This window comes from Chelonoidis abingdonii, chromosome 15, assembly GCF_003597395.2.
Source record: "Chelonoidis abingdonii isolate Lonesome George chromosome 15, CheloAbing_2.0, whole genome shotgun sequence".
Taxonomy (NCBI): Eukaryota; Metazoa; Chordata; order Testudines; family Testudinidae; genus Chelonoidis; species Chelonoidis abingdonii.
Window position 1 is genome coordinate 21,948,889 of NC_133783.1, and position 14,379 is coordinate 21,963,267.

General features: G+C 44.8%; 1 protein-coding gene across 1 annotated transcript in view; it reads right to left on the reverse strand.

The window, feature by feature from the left end:
• The window catches only part of DNA2 (DNA replication helicase/nuclease 2), a 37,134-nt gene extending 24,325 nt beyond the window's left edge, over positions 1-12,809 (reverse strand). The window contains exons 1-5 of the mRNA XM_032795246.2: positions 12,324-12,809; positions 11,115-11,294; positions 3,778-3,961; positions 2,463-2,608; positions 66-197 (exon numbers count right to left, since the gene is read on the reverse strand). Of these exons, the coding sequence (XP_032651137.1) occupies positions 66-197; positions 2,463-2,608; positions 3,778-3,961; positions 11,115-11,294; positions 12,324-12,406 (725 nt within the window). The 5' untranslated portion in view covers positions 12,407-12,809. The remainder of the gene's footprint in view (positions 1-65; positions 198-2,462; positions 2,609-3,777; positions 3,962-11,114; positions 11,295-12,323) is intronic.
• Between the last annotated feature and the right edge of the window lie 1,570 nt (positions 12,810-14,379).

The window sequence follows — 14,379 nt, forward strand, 5'->3', positions numbered from 1 at the left end:
CACTAGTGATATATTTGCTAGGTAACAATAAAACAGATTTTTATGTGCAAGTAATGTTTTCTTACAGTTTTAGCTGCATTTTGTTGTGGTTAGCTTGACTAGGTTTGTGCATGAAATCTTCTGCCCATTTAGATATTGATGGAAGATATTCTTCTATTTCTTGCATGATTTCTTCTTGTTTCAGATTTAAGTAGTACCTGTAGAAGTGAACCCATACACATTAAGTACCACATAGAAAATAAGGAATGATATAGGGTGAAGGAGAATAGATTCAAAACTGAACATAGAATCTAGTTTATTTGGGCCTCCATCCTGCAAAGACTTATACAAGTGTTTAACTTTCTGGACTGTATAGGATTGCTCACTATGTGAAGTTAAGAGTGTGCACTAATGGAGCATCTGAGACAATTAGTTATAAACCGCTATAAAGAAAAATTACTTCATCTCTGTGGAAAGATTTACACACAAATTTTTGTGCACTCTGAAGTAGTTTACTAAATATTAGCCTCAGTTAAAAACAAAAGGAAAAGCTTCAAAGGGGACTATGAACATTTATGTGAACAGAGGCACAGAATACTCTACTATAATGTTAGGCAGCACAAACTAAGGATAGATTAGTGGTATTCTGTATTATCAGGTCTAGATTTCAAACCTGACATCCATTATCCTTAAATTTACTTATGCATTAGAATTACTTAAATTGAATTACATGTCTCAATTTTAATTCAAGCTCAGAGTAATGACAGGAGTGGCATTTTAGTTTATTTTAAAGCAATGAAAGTTAGACACTAACACAACTGAAGGAAAATACCCCAAAAATTAAACAAGAAACCTGCCACAATAGCTACCAACAGAGCAAGTAGAAGAGCAAGAAATACCTTTAGATAAAATGAAATATTGCTGCTATGGTTAACTCACATGGGAGAATAAGATCCCAATCTGAGAACTAGTACAAATATATTTCTTATCAGTTCAGTATTTGAACTTCTAACTCTCCATGGACAAGCGAGCACTGAATTTTTTCCTGCAGCCTATGATGTAGAAAGTACTTTCTGCACAAACTTAAGTTCACAATTAAGGCTACATTTTAGTCACAGGTATTTTTAGTGAAGTCATGGATATGTCATGGGCAGTAAATAAAAATTCACAGGCTCATAACCTGTCCACAACTTTTACTAAAAATACCCTTGACTAAAACTGGGGTGGGGGGAGGGAGAGAGTTTGGTGGGCGCTGCACGTACTGGGGAGGGGGGCACAGGTGCTCGGGGGGAAGTTGCAGCCCATGAGGGGGCACGCTGCAGGTGCTTGAGAAGGGGGCCACAGCCTGGGGAAGCACCAGGGAATGGGTGCTGGGCGGGGGAAAGGGGGCTGGTGGGACTGGTGAAGGCTCCTTACTCAGCTCCAGGGAAGCAGCAGCCCCAGCTCCCTAGAGCTACCTCCGCTCAGCCCCAAGCCCCAGTTCTACAGCTCCCATTGGCTGGGAACTGTGGCCAGTGGGAGCTGTGGGCGCAGTACTTGGCTGCAGGCAGAGGCAGCATGTGGAGCTAGGGAAACTGAGGGAAGGAGGGGAGCCCCCCCGGCCCCCAGGTAAGCAGCAGCCCCAACCCCAAGCCCCCACACACCCAAACTCCTGCTGCTGTGGGACAGGGGCGGGAGGGGGCAGAGACTGCCCCAGCAGCAGCCAGTGTGACTGACCCAGGGACTGCCCAAGCTGCTCAGGTGCCTCCTGGGCCAGCCACACAGGGCTGCTGCAGAAGTCACGGAATCCATGACTTCTGTGACAAAGATGGAGCCTTATTCATAATTGATGGACTTTGTAGCAAAGTTAATCAAAGTCTTGAGATTAGCATCACAAATATGATGGCCTTCAGATCCAGATCAAAACGTATCTAATATTTTCACTTTTGGCCACAAATACAAAATTGGAGTTTGGGAATTGAAGAGACATTTCTCTGTTAGTGTGTTTAGCTAGAATTTAAGATGAGTAGCATAAAATGATTAGTAATGTAAAAAATGAGAGGCCTCACTGCTTTGTCAGTTGAGAATTTTCTAGGGATCAGTACAGTATTTTTTTAAATTATGTTTGTCACAATTCGCTGAGGTTTGAAAAACTTGTTAAAACCTAATAGCCCAGGCCAAAAAAATCCACTTGCCCACCCTGCCAAAAGAATAATTTTACTCACCTCTCCCAAGTGGTTATGGTTCTGAAGGCTTATTTAGTTGCTCAATTCAATTTAAGTAAAATATCTTACTCTCAGACAAGGAAGTGTCTTTATAAAAACCATGAATATCTTCTACAAAGATTATTTTGGTGGAATATCCTTCAATTAGTAATCCTACTTCTGAATATCCTGCACTTTAAAAGAGTTATTACACCACAGACAACACTTAAACTGGAAGACAGAACTATTATCTTCTTCCAGCCTTTAAATCTAGACACAGATATCTGCAATGTCACTTACATTTCTTTTAGATACTTTGGTCCATGGACAGTTCTGAAGGCAAGTTCTTGTAGTTTTTCATGTGCAAAGTTATTTAGTACTCCTTGCTGGAAAGTTTCATGAAGGATTGTACCAATCAGCATCTGCCGTGAACTGGACTCACAACTCTACAAGGAAGAAAAATCACAACCAGCAATACATTTTACTGTAATGTACATAAAACAGGTCATTAATCCTCATGAATAAGCCCTTTTTTCGTTAGGGTTGCCTTCTAACACCCCCTCAACATCTTCTTTTTTTCCTGAGTGGGTTACAGACTCCACTGAACACTACATTTTTGTCCATGGGCAAGCTTGCACTTTCAAGTCTTCTTACAATATATTTATATATAAATAGTGTAAGGTGTTTTTTCACATGACTTATCAGGAATACATACACATATGGGGGACATAGGCATACATGACAGTGATTTGAGTACCTATTAGCTTTCAAGAGTTTTAATTAAAAACCACAGATTTAGAAACCCATGAAAGCAGGAGCTTCTCCCAGGAGCTTCAGCCCTTGCAAGAGCCACTGTACACCCAACCCCCTACACACACACACACACACACAGACACAAACTTACCTGCAGGAAGTATTGAACCAGCAGGGAGGGGTAAGGCATTTTAGGATCTTTCCCTCTCTGCCCAACAGTCAGCCCCACTCTACACCATGGTCCCCAGGAGAGAGTTGCCACTGCATCTCAGAATGCATGGACCAGTCACCCCTATCCAAACAGCAGAACAGCACCACCCCCAGCCCTTCACCCCTCCCCCACGCAGGCAGTAGCAGGTTCATTTCAGCACCCTCAACCCTTGAATGCTGCTGCCAGCGGTAGGGACCAGCCTCTCCTCAGTCCACTGGAATGGGTCCATGAACTCTCCCTACCCCTCTGCATTCAAATTAGGCTGCTTCCTCACCCATGCTACCTGGGAGGCAACAAGGAGAGAACAGGAAGACTCTCCCTGCTTTCAGTTCTGCACCTGGACCCAATCCTGGCTTGCAGCAGCCCAAAGCTACAATTACAGGTAAAGTCCTGCTCAGCACACAAGGAATTTTCCAGTGAACTTGGCTGCAAAGCTCCACAAAGTCTCTAATAATGTGCAAACTAAGATTTTTCATAGGCTTATAACTTGGCCAAATTTCAGCAGATTTTCACATGGATTGCAAAAGGCACATCCAAGACAAACACCACTATCTTCCATTGTTCATGTCCCTGCTCCAAAGCATGGACTTTTTTTGATGTGATTTGTCACTAGTTTTAAAATGTTTTATAGTCCATGGTTTCACCACTTACCCTGAACTTTTCACTCAGTACTGCTTTTCTCATACATCGAATACTATTTGATACTGTAGTGCCAGAAAGCAGCAAGTCTGGGTACAGAATTAGATATCCAGAGTCTCTATTTATTATCCAGGTACCAGAATGACAGTCTCCTTCTAAGTGAATGATGTCTCCTGGAACTACTGGAACAGAATACCTATAAAGTAATTACAAATTGAAATAACCATCTGCAAGACAAAGATATATTAGAAATGAAGTTCATATTCAAAAATCAGAGTAAACCATCCAATTTTTCAAGAAGTTAGCCTGGACAAACCATCGAAAACAAATTAAATAAAAAGCAATTTACACTAGTAAAACAAGTACACCTCTATCCCAATATAACACGAATTTGGATATAACACGGTAAAGCAGGGCTCCAGGGGGCGGGGCTGCGTGCTCCTGCAGATCAAAACAAGTTCGATATAACGCGGTTTCACCTATAATTCGGTAAGATTTTTTGGCTCCAGAGGACAGCATTATATCGGGGTACAGGTGTATGATTTTTACTGACTGTTACAGAAACAGTATTTTTTAATATTTGTGAGAAAACATGTTTCCAAAAAAACTGCACAAATTTCCATTTTACAGACAACACACAGATACTCAAATAATTCAAACCCCACCAAGTAAAAGCAGTCTCACAAACTAATCCAATATATATTGCACTCAGATTTTGTACATGATCATGCACTTTGTACAGAACTGCATTTCTACTCATTTACAGTAATGTCAAATAGAATTATGCAAGATTGTTATCAGTTCTATATAGCCTCATTTGAAAGTAAAATCTAAGAAGTTTTTAAGAAGAACCGCAGTAATGATTTGAGAATAGAACAGAATCAGGAAGACATTCTACCAGATTATCCAACGTAATAAGACATTTGAGAAGAAGTACTTGCCAGTGTCTCTTATAAATGCAATCAAACTCTGAAAATACACCATCCCTACCAAGATTAAATTCTCTACTACAAACTTTTCTCTTCTTGAAAGCCTGTCTTTAACTTATTTAAAGTGATTGCTTTTTGGCACTGCCCTATCTTCATATAACTGAAGTTTGCCAACTGCTTTAGCATCTGCAGTAGAGCTCCCACAAACTGAGCCATGAAATCCAGAGGATAGTGATTCTGCATTAAACTAGTTCCACTGTATTTTCCCCTAAACAGCTACTCTAAAATTTAATGATCTGAAATGAAACTAAGTTTATGACACTCTTACTGAGATTGTACATCTTGAAAAAGTCCAACCTACATACTTTACAGAATCAGTTTTCCTGGAAGTCATATCACCTCAGGAAGCAAGAGATTCTTGCATTCAAACTATGTTGCTTCCTTTGCCTACTAATTATTATCCTCTATAATTTGTCATACGCTCCTTTTCTGTTCAGTGGAGCTAAAGTTAACAGAGTGGTATTATTACACAAGCTGATTAAAACACAACTCTGCAAGGACATCTCTGTATATTTGCATCACTTCAGTTAGCTCAAACCTGGGACCAGCACTAACTGCTGCAATTAGCACCTCAAACATAAAACTACCCACTTACAAATTCATCATTTTGCATCTTTGTTAGAGTATTACTAAGCCATGACAAAATTATGTGAAAACTGTAAGATAACAATATAATTGACATTTGATACCAGCTGCTCTCAAGATTAATAAAAGGCACTGACACGTTGATATTATATTAAGTCAACTGTATTAAGATAATATACTCTGAGTTTTGTTTTAACCTTTAAGACAGTAAAAAACAAAGGCTGTGGATTAATCGCAGTTAACTCATGCGATTAACAAAAAAATTGTGATTAATCGCAATTTTAATCGCACTGTTAAATAGAATACCAATTGAAATTTATTAAATATTTTTGGATGTTTTTGTACATTTTCAAGTATATTGATTTCAATCACAATACTGAATGCAAAGTGGACAGTGCTCACTTTACAGTGAAAATATTTGTAATAAAAATTAGAAAAGAAAATAGTATTTGTCAATTCACCTCATACAAGTACTGTAGTGCAATCTATCATGAAAGATAATTCTACATTTGTAAGTTTATGTACAAAAAGTAACTGATTTCAAAAATAAAACAAACAATGTAAAACTTTAGTGCCTACAAATCCACTTAGTCTTACTTCTTGTTCAGCCAATTGCTCAGACAACAAGTTTGTTTACATTTGCAGGAGAAAATGCAGCCCCCTTCTTGTTTCAATGTCACCTGAAAGTGAAAACAGGTGTTTGTGTGGCACTGTTGTAGCCAACATCGCAAGATATTTACGTGCCAGATGCACAAGGATTCATATGTCCCTTCATGCTTCAACTACCATTCCAGAGGACATGCGTCCATGCTGATGACAGATTTTGTTTGATAATGATCCAAAACACTAAGGACAGATGCGTGTTCATTTTCATTATCTGAGTCAGATGCCACCAGCAGAAGGTTGATTTTCTTTTTTGGTAGTTCAGGTTCTGTAGTTTCTGCATCAAAATGTTGCTCTTAAGATTTCTGAAAGTATACGCCACACCTCATCCCTCAAATTTTGGAAGGCACTTTAGAGTCTGAAACCTTGGGTTGAGTGCTGTACCTATTTTTAGAAATCTCACACTGGTCTTCGTGTTTTGTCAAATCTGCAGTGAAAATGTTCTTAAAACGAACAACATGTGCTGGGTCTAAGACGCCTATAACATGAAATATATGACAGAAGGCAGGTAAAAGAGTAGGAGACATACAATTCTCCCCCAAGGAGTTCAGTCACAAATTTAATTAACACATATTTTTAACGAATGTTAAAAATGCTCAGCATGGAAGCATTGGTGGCCGAAGCATGAAGGGGTATATGTGCTTCTTGGTTCTATGAGCTAAGGGGCTTGGCTACACTAGAGAGTTGCAGCGCTGGTGGCGGCTTTACAGCGCTGCAACTTACAGTGCTGTATGTGCCTTGCAAGTGTGGACGGTGAGTATCTCCCTGGCTACAGCGCTGCATGTACTCCACCTCTGCCTGGGGCATAACGACTGCAGCGCAGGTGATGCAGGGCTGCTCCGCCAGTGTGGCCACCAAAAGCACTGTTGTTGGCCGCCAGAGGTATTCAGAGGTATCCCAGAATACCTTTTCAGCCACTCTGCTCATCAGTTCTGCCCTGGCCTCAGGGGACCCGCCCTTTAAATGCCCCGGGAATTTTAAAAATCCCCTTCCTGTTTGCTCAGCCAGGTGTGGAGTGCAATCAGTGAATTCTTCCAGGTGACCATGCCTCCATGCGCCAAACAAGCCCCAGCATAGAGCAATGGCGAGTTGCTGGACCTCATCAGTGTTTGGGGGGAGGAAGCTGTGCAGTCACAGCTGCGCTCCAGCCATAGGAATTACAATACCTATGGGCAGATAACAAGGGCCATGCTGGGAAGGGGCCATGCAGGGTTAAAGTGAAGGAGCTGCAGAGTGCCTATTGCAAAGCCCGTGAGGGAAACTGTCGCTCCGGCGCTGGCCCCACGACCTACCATTTTTACAAGGAGCTGGACCCGATACCCCACCACCAATCCGAGGACCACGATGGACACTTCAGAACGGGGGAGGGAGGAGGAAGAGGGGGGTGAGGAGGAAACTAAGAGTAAGGGTACTGGGGTAGAGGGAAACACCCTGGAGTCCCAGGAGGCATGCAACCAGGAGCTCTTCTCAAGCCAGGAGGAAGCTAACCAGTCGCAGCAGCCAGTACTTGGTGAAGGACAAGCAGAGGAGCGGGTTCCCGGTAAGTGGCTTTTATTTTCAGGATGGAAATGTTTCAGAAGAGGAGGGAGGGTTCTGCATGCATGCATGCATGCCTAGATATGAAATAGCCCATTCACGTGGTCTATCATGTCGCAGTAATCGGCCTCGGTAATCTCTTCAAAAGTTTCAGCCAGAGCGTGGGCAATGCGCTTGCACAAGTTCATAGGGAGAGCCACTATGGTCCTTGTCCCAGTCAGGCTAACGCATCCGCGCCACTGTCCCACGAGGGGTAGGAAGACCATTGCTGCACACAGGCAAGCTGCGTAGGGGCCAGGGCGGAAGCCGCATTGCTGTAGAAGACCCTCCTGCTCTTCCCAGGTGACCCGCAGCAGCGAGATATCTTCCAGGATTAACTCCTGTGGAAAATGTTGGGAGAGTGTTCAGTGTAGGTGCCCCCTGCAGCTGTTTGCTTTCCCCAACACACAGAAACCCCAGCACAGCGCTGAAGTAATCAGTCCCCCTTACTCACCATTTTGGGGATCCTGTGGGTTATGTGCGCTCTCTTTGGTAATCGCCACCCGCTTCTCACCGGCAGGGCAGTCTCTCAATCTCGTGTCCTTGCGCCACAGATCTGTGGCGCAAGGACACGAGATGAGAGGCTGCCTGCCGTGGAGAAGCGGGTGCAAGTGACCCTGACTTCTCGGCTGCCCGTATTGATCAAACAGCTGAAAGGACTTCAAAAACCTGCCAGAAGAAGCCGCGAAAAAAGCAAGAGATGACCTGCTGAAAGCAGTAATGGCTCACTGCTGCCAGAGAATAAAAAACTGCAGGACTGGAGGAAAGGAAAGCAGGATCCACCCCGACGAAACAGCAGCAGCCAGGAAGAAAAGGCACAAAGCAGCTGATAAGCAGGCCTGGCGCGCCAAGCGGACTCTATCCAGGCACTCGCAGCCATAGCAGGCAGAGCACTTACCACACTCCGCCCCCACCGTCCCAAAGCTCTTTCCCTTGTGCCCCAATGTCAGTCTCCAAACCCCCTTCCCCAGCATCCAGGTTCTTACCTCCACCACTGCCGTTCCAACACCTGATATGTTCAACCAACCACATCTGAGAATTACGACCCTTACCTCTGCACTCAAACCCCATCACCATGCAGTATAGGCATCCTGAAGTGCAGCAGTCATTGCACAGCACTCCAGACAGGACATATTCAAACCTGTGACTGTACAGTTCTCCACCCCAGCACCCTGCCCTTTTAGGTTCCCAAAAATGTTGTGTGTCTGTCAGTAAAGTTATTTTCTTTTCAATAAATGAATTCTGGCTTTGAAAACAGTCTTTATTATTGCGGAAAGTCAAAGATACCTTAGCCCTGGAAAGAAACAGGCACTGCAAATCAGCACCTGCACTTCACTCCCATGCAAGGCACCAAACATTACTGTTGGTTTTTCAGCCTCAATTCCTCAAGGCATCCCTAATCCTTGAAGCCCTGTGTGTGGCCTCTCCAGTAGCCCTGCTCTCTGGCTGTGCAAATTCAGCCTCCAGGCGTTGAACCTCAGAGGCCCATTCCTGACTGAATGTTTCACCCTTCCCTTCACAAATATTATGGAGGGTACAGCACATGGATATAACCGCAGGGATGCTGCTTCCCCCAAGTCTAGCTTCCCATACAGAGATCTCCAGCGCCCTTTCGAACAGCCAAAAGCACACTCCAGTCATTCGGCACCGGCTCAAAGCCTGTAGTTGAACCAGTTCCTTGCTCCTGTCAAGCTCCCTGTATACGGTTTCATGAGCCAAGGCACTAACGGGTAAGTGGGGTCTCAAGGATCACAATGGGCATTTCAAGGTCCCCTACTGTGATCTTCCAGTCTGGGAAAAAGTCCCGGCCTGCAGCTTCCTGAACAGGCCACTGTTCCGAAAGATGCATGCATCATGCACTTTTCCAGGCCAGCCTGTGTAAATGAAAATGAAACACCACGGTGATCCACAAGCACCTGGAGAACCATAGAGAAATACCCCTTCCGATTATGTACTCAGATGCTAGGTGGGGGTGATAAAATAGGAATATGCGTCCCATCTATCGCCCCTCCACAGTTAGGGAAACCATTTGTGCAAAGCCATCCAGAATGTCCTGCACGTTCCCAGAGTCACGTTCTTCTTAGCAGGATGTGATTAATGGCCCTGCAAACTTGCATCAAAACCATCCAATGGTTGACTTCTCGCTCCAAACTGGTTCCCGACCAATCGTAGCTGTCTGGAGTTGCCAGCTTCCAGACTGCAATAGCCACCCGCTTCTCCACCGCAGGGCAGCTCTCAATCTCGTGTCCTTGCGCCAGAAGGGTGGGGGCGAGCTCAGCACACAGTCCCATGAAAGTGGCTTTTCTCATCTGAAAGTTTTGCAGCCACTGCTCGTCATCCCAGACTTCCATGACGATGTGATCCCATCACTCAGTGCTTGTTTCCCGAGCCCAAAAGTGGCATTCCACGGTGCTGAGCATTTCCATGAATGCCACAAGCAATGTCATGTCGTACGAGTCAGGTGACTCGCTATCATCGTCAGACTCCTCATCACTTTGCATCTTAAGGAATAGCTCAACTGCCAAACGTGATGTGCTGGCAAGACTCATCAGCATATACTCCTCAGCAGTTCGGGCTCCATTTCCCACAGAAATCGTGCTCCACAGAAACCGTTGGGAGAGTCACAATGGCGCCAAACGTGGACGGAAAAACAGGGATTACTGGGATGTGAAGCGATGCATCACGGGACGTTGGGACAGGAAGCAGAATGACCCATATCCTTCCGTCCCCTTCCCACAATGCCAAAAATGGGACACGGTGCTCTGTGAGATAACTGCCCATAATGCACCACTCCCAACAGTGCTGCAAATGTGGCCACACTGCAGCACTGGTAGCTGTCAGTGTGGCCACACTGCAGCGCTTTCCCTACACCGCTGTACGAAGACAGCTGTAACTCTCAGCGCTGCAGTGTAGAACATGCAAGTGTAGCCACGCCCTAAGATGTGAAAAAATTATCTAAGTTATCTCTGGCATGTACATACCTTGCAATGCTGGCTACAAAAGTGCCATGTGAACACTTGTTCTCACTTTCAGATGACATTGTAAGCAAGAGCCTGGCACCATTATCTCCCGCAAATGTAAACAAACTTGTTTCTCTGAGCAATTAGCTGAACAAGAAGTAGGACTGAGTGGACTTGTAGGCGCTAAAGTTTTACATTGTTTTATTTTTGAATGCAGTTATTTTTTGTACATAATTCTACATTTGTAAGTTCATCTTTCATGATAAAAGAGACTGCACTACAGTATTGTATGAGGTGAACTAAAAAATACTATTTCTTTTGTTGTTTTACAGTGCAAATATTTGTAATAAAAGTATAAAATTAACACTGTACACTTTGTATTGTGTTGTAATTGAAATTAATATATTTGAAAATGTAAAAAAATCTAAAAATATTTCAATAAATGGTATTCCATTATTATCTGATCAGTTGACACCCCTATAAAAAAAACCCACCCACAAGAGCATGCAGAGAACTAGTTCATAATCTAACACCATATCCCCATCAAAGAAAATGTTTATATTTTCATATCGGTTACCAGTCATTCCTTAGAATACACAGTTCTGTATCTTCAAGTGACTGAGAAGCTGTAATTGTCAGGTGTTTCTCAGGACCATCTTCATTTTTCTGTACTATGTTGATTCTTAATACACAGTATCTGTTGTTCAAACCTTTGCTGAGTGTTGTGTCACAGAAGTCAACTGCTCTCTTCTGAAAACTTAAGAAATGGCTACATTAATGCAACCAAATACACAATGGTGTTTGGAGGCCATAGCCAGTCCATATTTAAGTCTGAAGCAAGATTCCTAATGTAAAACAAGTTTTCAATCTGCTGCCACATCCTATCCCAAGACAGTTTTTCTGAGAAACCTGGCTGAAAAGGAGCTCTGGAGCCTATATCAACAATGCACTGGTCTAGGACAGCAGTTCTCAAACTATGAGTCAGGACCCCAAACTGGGTCACAAACCTATTTTAATGGGGTCACCAGGGCCGGCTTAGACTTGCTGGGCTAAACGTGGGGCTGAAGCCGAATCCTGAGGGCTTAAGCACTAGGTGATGACAGGGCTAACTTTACAAGCCCCCTGCCTGAGGCTGAAGCCCTTGGGCTTCAGCTTTGGAACCCCCCACCCCCATCCCCAAGCAGCGGGCTCCAAGTTTGGTCCCCCTCCAGGGGTCATGTAGTAATTCTCATTGTCAGAAGGGCATCATAGTGCAATGAAGTTTGAGAACCACTAGTGTAGAAGCTCCAAAATCAATTTGTTCCAAGGAGGTTTTTGTTTTGTTTGAAAGAGACTTCGTCCCACCCACCCCAAAGACAGACCGGGGAGCTCTGCAACGTGGCTTGCACCCACCCCTTTCCTCACCACCGAGACGCGGCCTGCAAGCTGGGTCCAGGAAACGATACTCCTTAGTTCCTACCAGAGAACTGCACGTTGGGACCACCGACCTCACATGACCACCAGCCACAGTGAAAAAGCTCAGGCTGCAATTACAGCTGCTTTCCGAGCCGTTCCCCGGGCTCGGAATAACAGGCTCGACGCGGGGCCAGTCCCCCAGGGTAGGGGCTCTCAGCACACGGCGCGGGGATCCCCGGACAATCGGGACAAGTAGCGGAAAGGAGGAGTCGGTCGCCGCAGCGAGAGGACGGAGAGCGCCGGGAAGGCTGAGAAGGCGGCTGGCTCTGAGTCCCGCTCCTATTTCGAACAGCGCGCGCTGTGGCGGCTCCCTCCCCCCCCCGGGCGGTACCTCTCCGGCTGGGCCAGCTCCTCACAGACGCTTTTCTCTATCGGCTCCTCCAGCACCGGCTGCTTTTCCCGCCCCAGCTCCATAGGGACGGCGAAAGCCGAGAGACCCGATACCAGGCGGAGAGGGGCGCACAAGGGGAGTGGGCGTGGTCATGGAGGCTCTCCCGTCCATGAATGAAAGTCCCGCCACTTTGGAAGAGTTGCGCAGACTCAGTAACGCCGCGCTCAGCCCAGGGGCGGGACAGAACCTGCCCGCGTGCTGCAAGCTGGTGCGGGGGCCGGCGGGCGCGAGCGGCGCTCAGCCAATGGAAGGCCGGTCAGCGCAGCCAGCAGCTCGCGTCGCTCCCAGGTAGCAGGATGTGGCGCTTTGTCCCGAATGCTTCAGACGGGGGCGGGGAACGCGGCGTTAGCCCGGCTAACGTTTTGGAAAGGGCTGTGTGACTTTCAAGGGCCACTGTGCCATCCCCGCACATCCGCTCAGCCCGCGCCTAGCGCCAGGCTGCTACTGCCCGCTCGGCTGTAGTGCAACTGGATATGTGGCACCCGTACCCGCCCCTTGCTGGTGTTAGCCCTTTCCTAATGATTCCCAAAACTATTAGCTTTTTTTGACTGTCACTTCATAATCTTCTTCCCAGCCTAACCAGTTAAGAAAGGTCCCTTTCTAGGCCAAAGATGTCTCTCGATGTCTTTGCTGCAAAAGCTTGAGTGTTGATTTCAGGGAAGCAGTCTCAAACATCTGACACTGCATGATAATGGGAAGTGTCCCCTTGATTTCTGTGGCAAATGAGGGAGAAAAAGGGAATTTTTTTATGAACATCATGTGCACCTCAGTTGATATATTTGATACCGTACCTGGCTGCAAGGAGTCAAATCAAAGAAACCTATAAGAGTGGAAACCACAGTAAAGATAAGGTACCGTACCTTAAAAAAAAAAAATCAAAAGGTACCCAAAGAAACAATAGGGAAACTATTAACTGGGGAACACTCACCTGCCTAGCACCAGCTGGGCTAACTAAGATTATTGCCAGGTCCAAATCTCAAATCCAAGGGTCTCTTAAACCAAGTCCCCACCCCGGGAAGGAAGGGGTCCTTAAGTAGATAGCAACAGGTGGAGATCAGTCTCTGAAGAAAAAATAGATAGCATGCTAGAGGGGCTGTCTCTCGCTCCTAGTCCAGGATAAGGGATGTCTGAGCAGAGTGCAATTTACCCAACACTTACAAGGGAAAAATAGCATAGGCAAGAACCAGCCTTTCCTTGTTTTTTTTTCCCTGTTTGCCATGTACCTTTGGGTGAATAAACTATATGTTTGTTTTGATAAAATTGTGTTATGTCACTTTAGTCAGTCATGGGTCACACACTCACAGAAAGAAATTTTCTTGTTAATAAGTACAATTGGGCCCATCCTGGTTACACAGTTGGGAAATAGGGGGGCTGCAACCCCGTGATCAGTCCAAAGGTGGTTGGATCCTGAGAGAGATGAAGCCAAGCCTATCACCTGAAGGATGCACTCAGAAGGACTAAAAGGGCTCTAAAGTACAGCTCATGCTGCAACAGTGATCATTTCAATCTGGCAGAATCTAAGCAGTGAGCTAACAATCCATGTCTCATTATCCCCCTGCCCTTTTCTGCTCTTTTCCTTTCTCTAATGTAATATATGGCAGATGGTTGGAAATAAAACATAACTTTTTTCCATTTGTTTTGAAAATAAGTGTAAAGCTGTGTGGACTACTTTAAATTACAGATCAGAGCTGCCTCAAGCTCCACCGAAGAGAGATATGGACAGCTGCTGTGGAGTTAACTTTAATTCACTATTTTGAAAAAAATGAATAACTTAAGTATCAAATATCAATGGAAAAATCTTCTGTTGTGTGCTTGTATGTTTTTTATTGTACAATATCAGAACTGGTTATTATGGCATGGAATAGGCTATATTTTTCCATATTTTTAGTGTGTGCATGGTTTACTTGGAATTTTGATTTAAGCTCTGTTTGACAAATATGGAACAGGGATACTCTGACCAAAAAAAAAATCTAAGATTTATATGCAAGGTGAATGC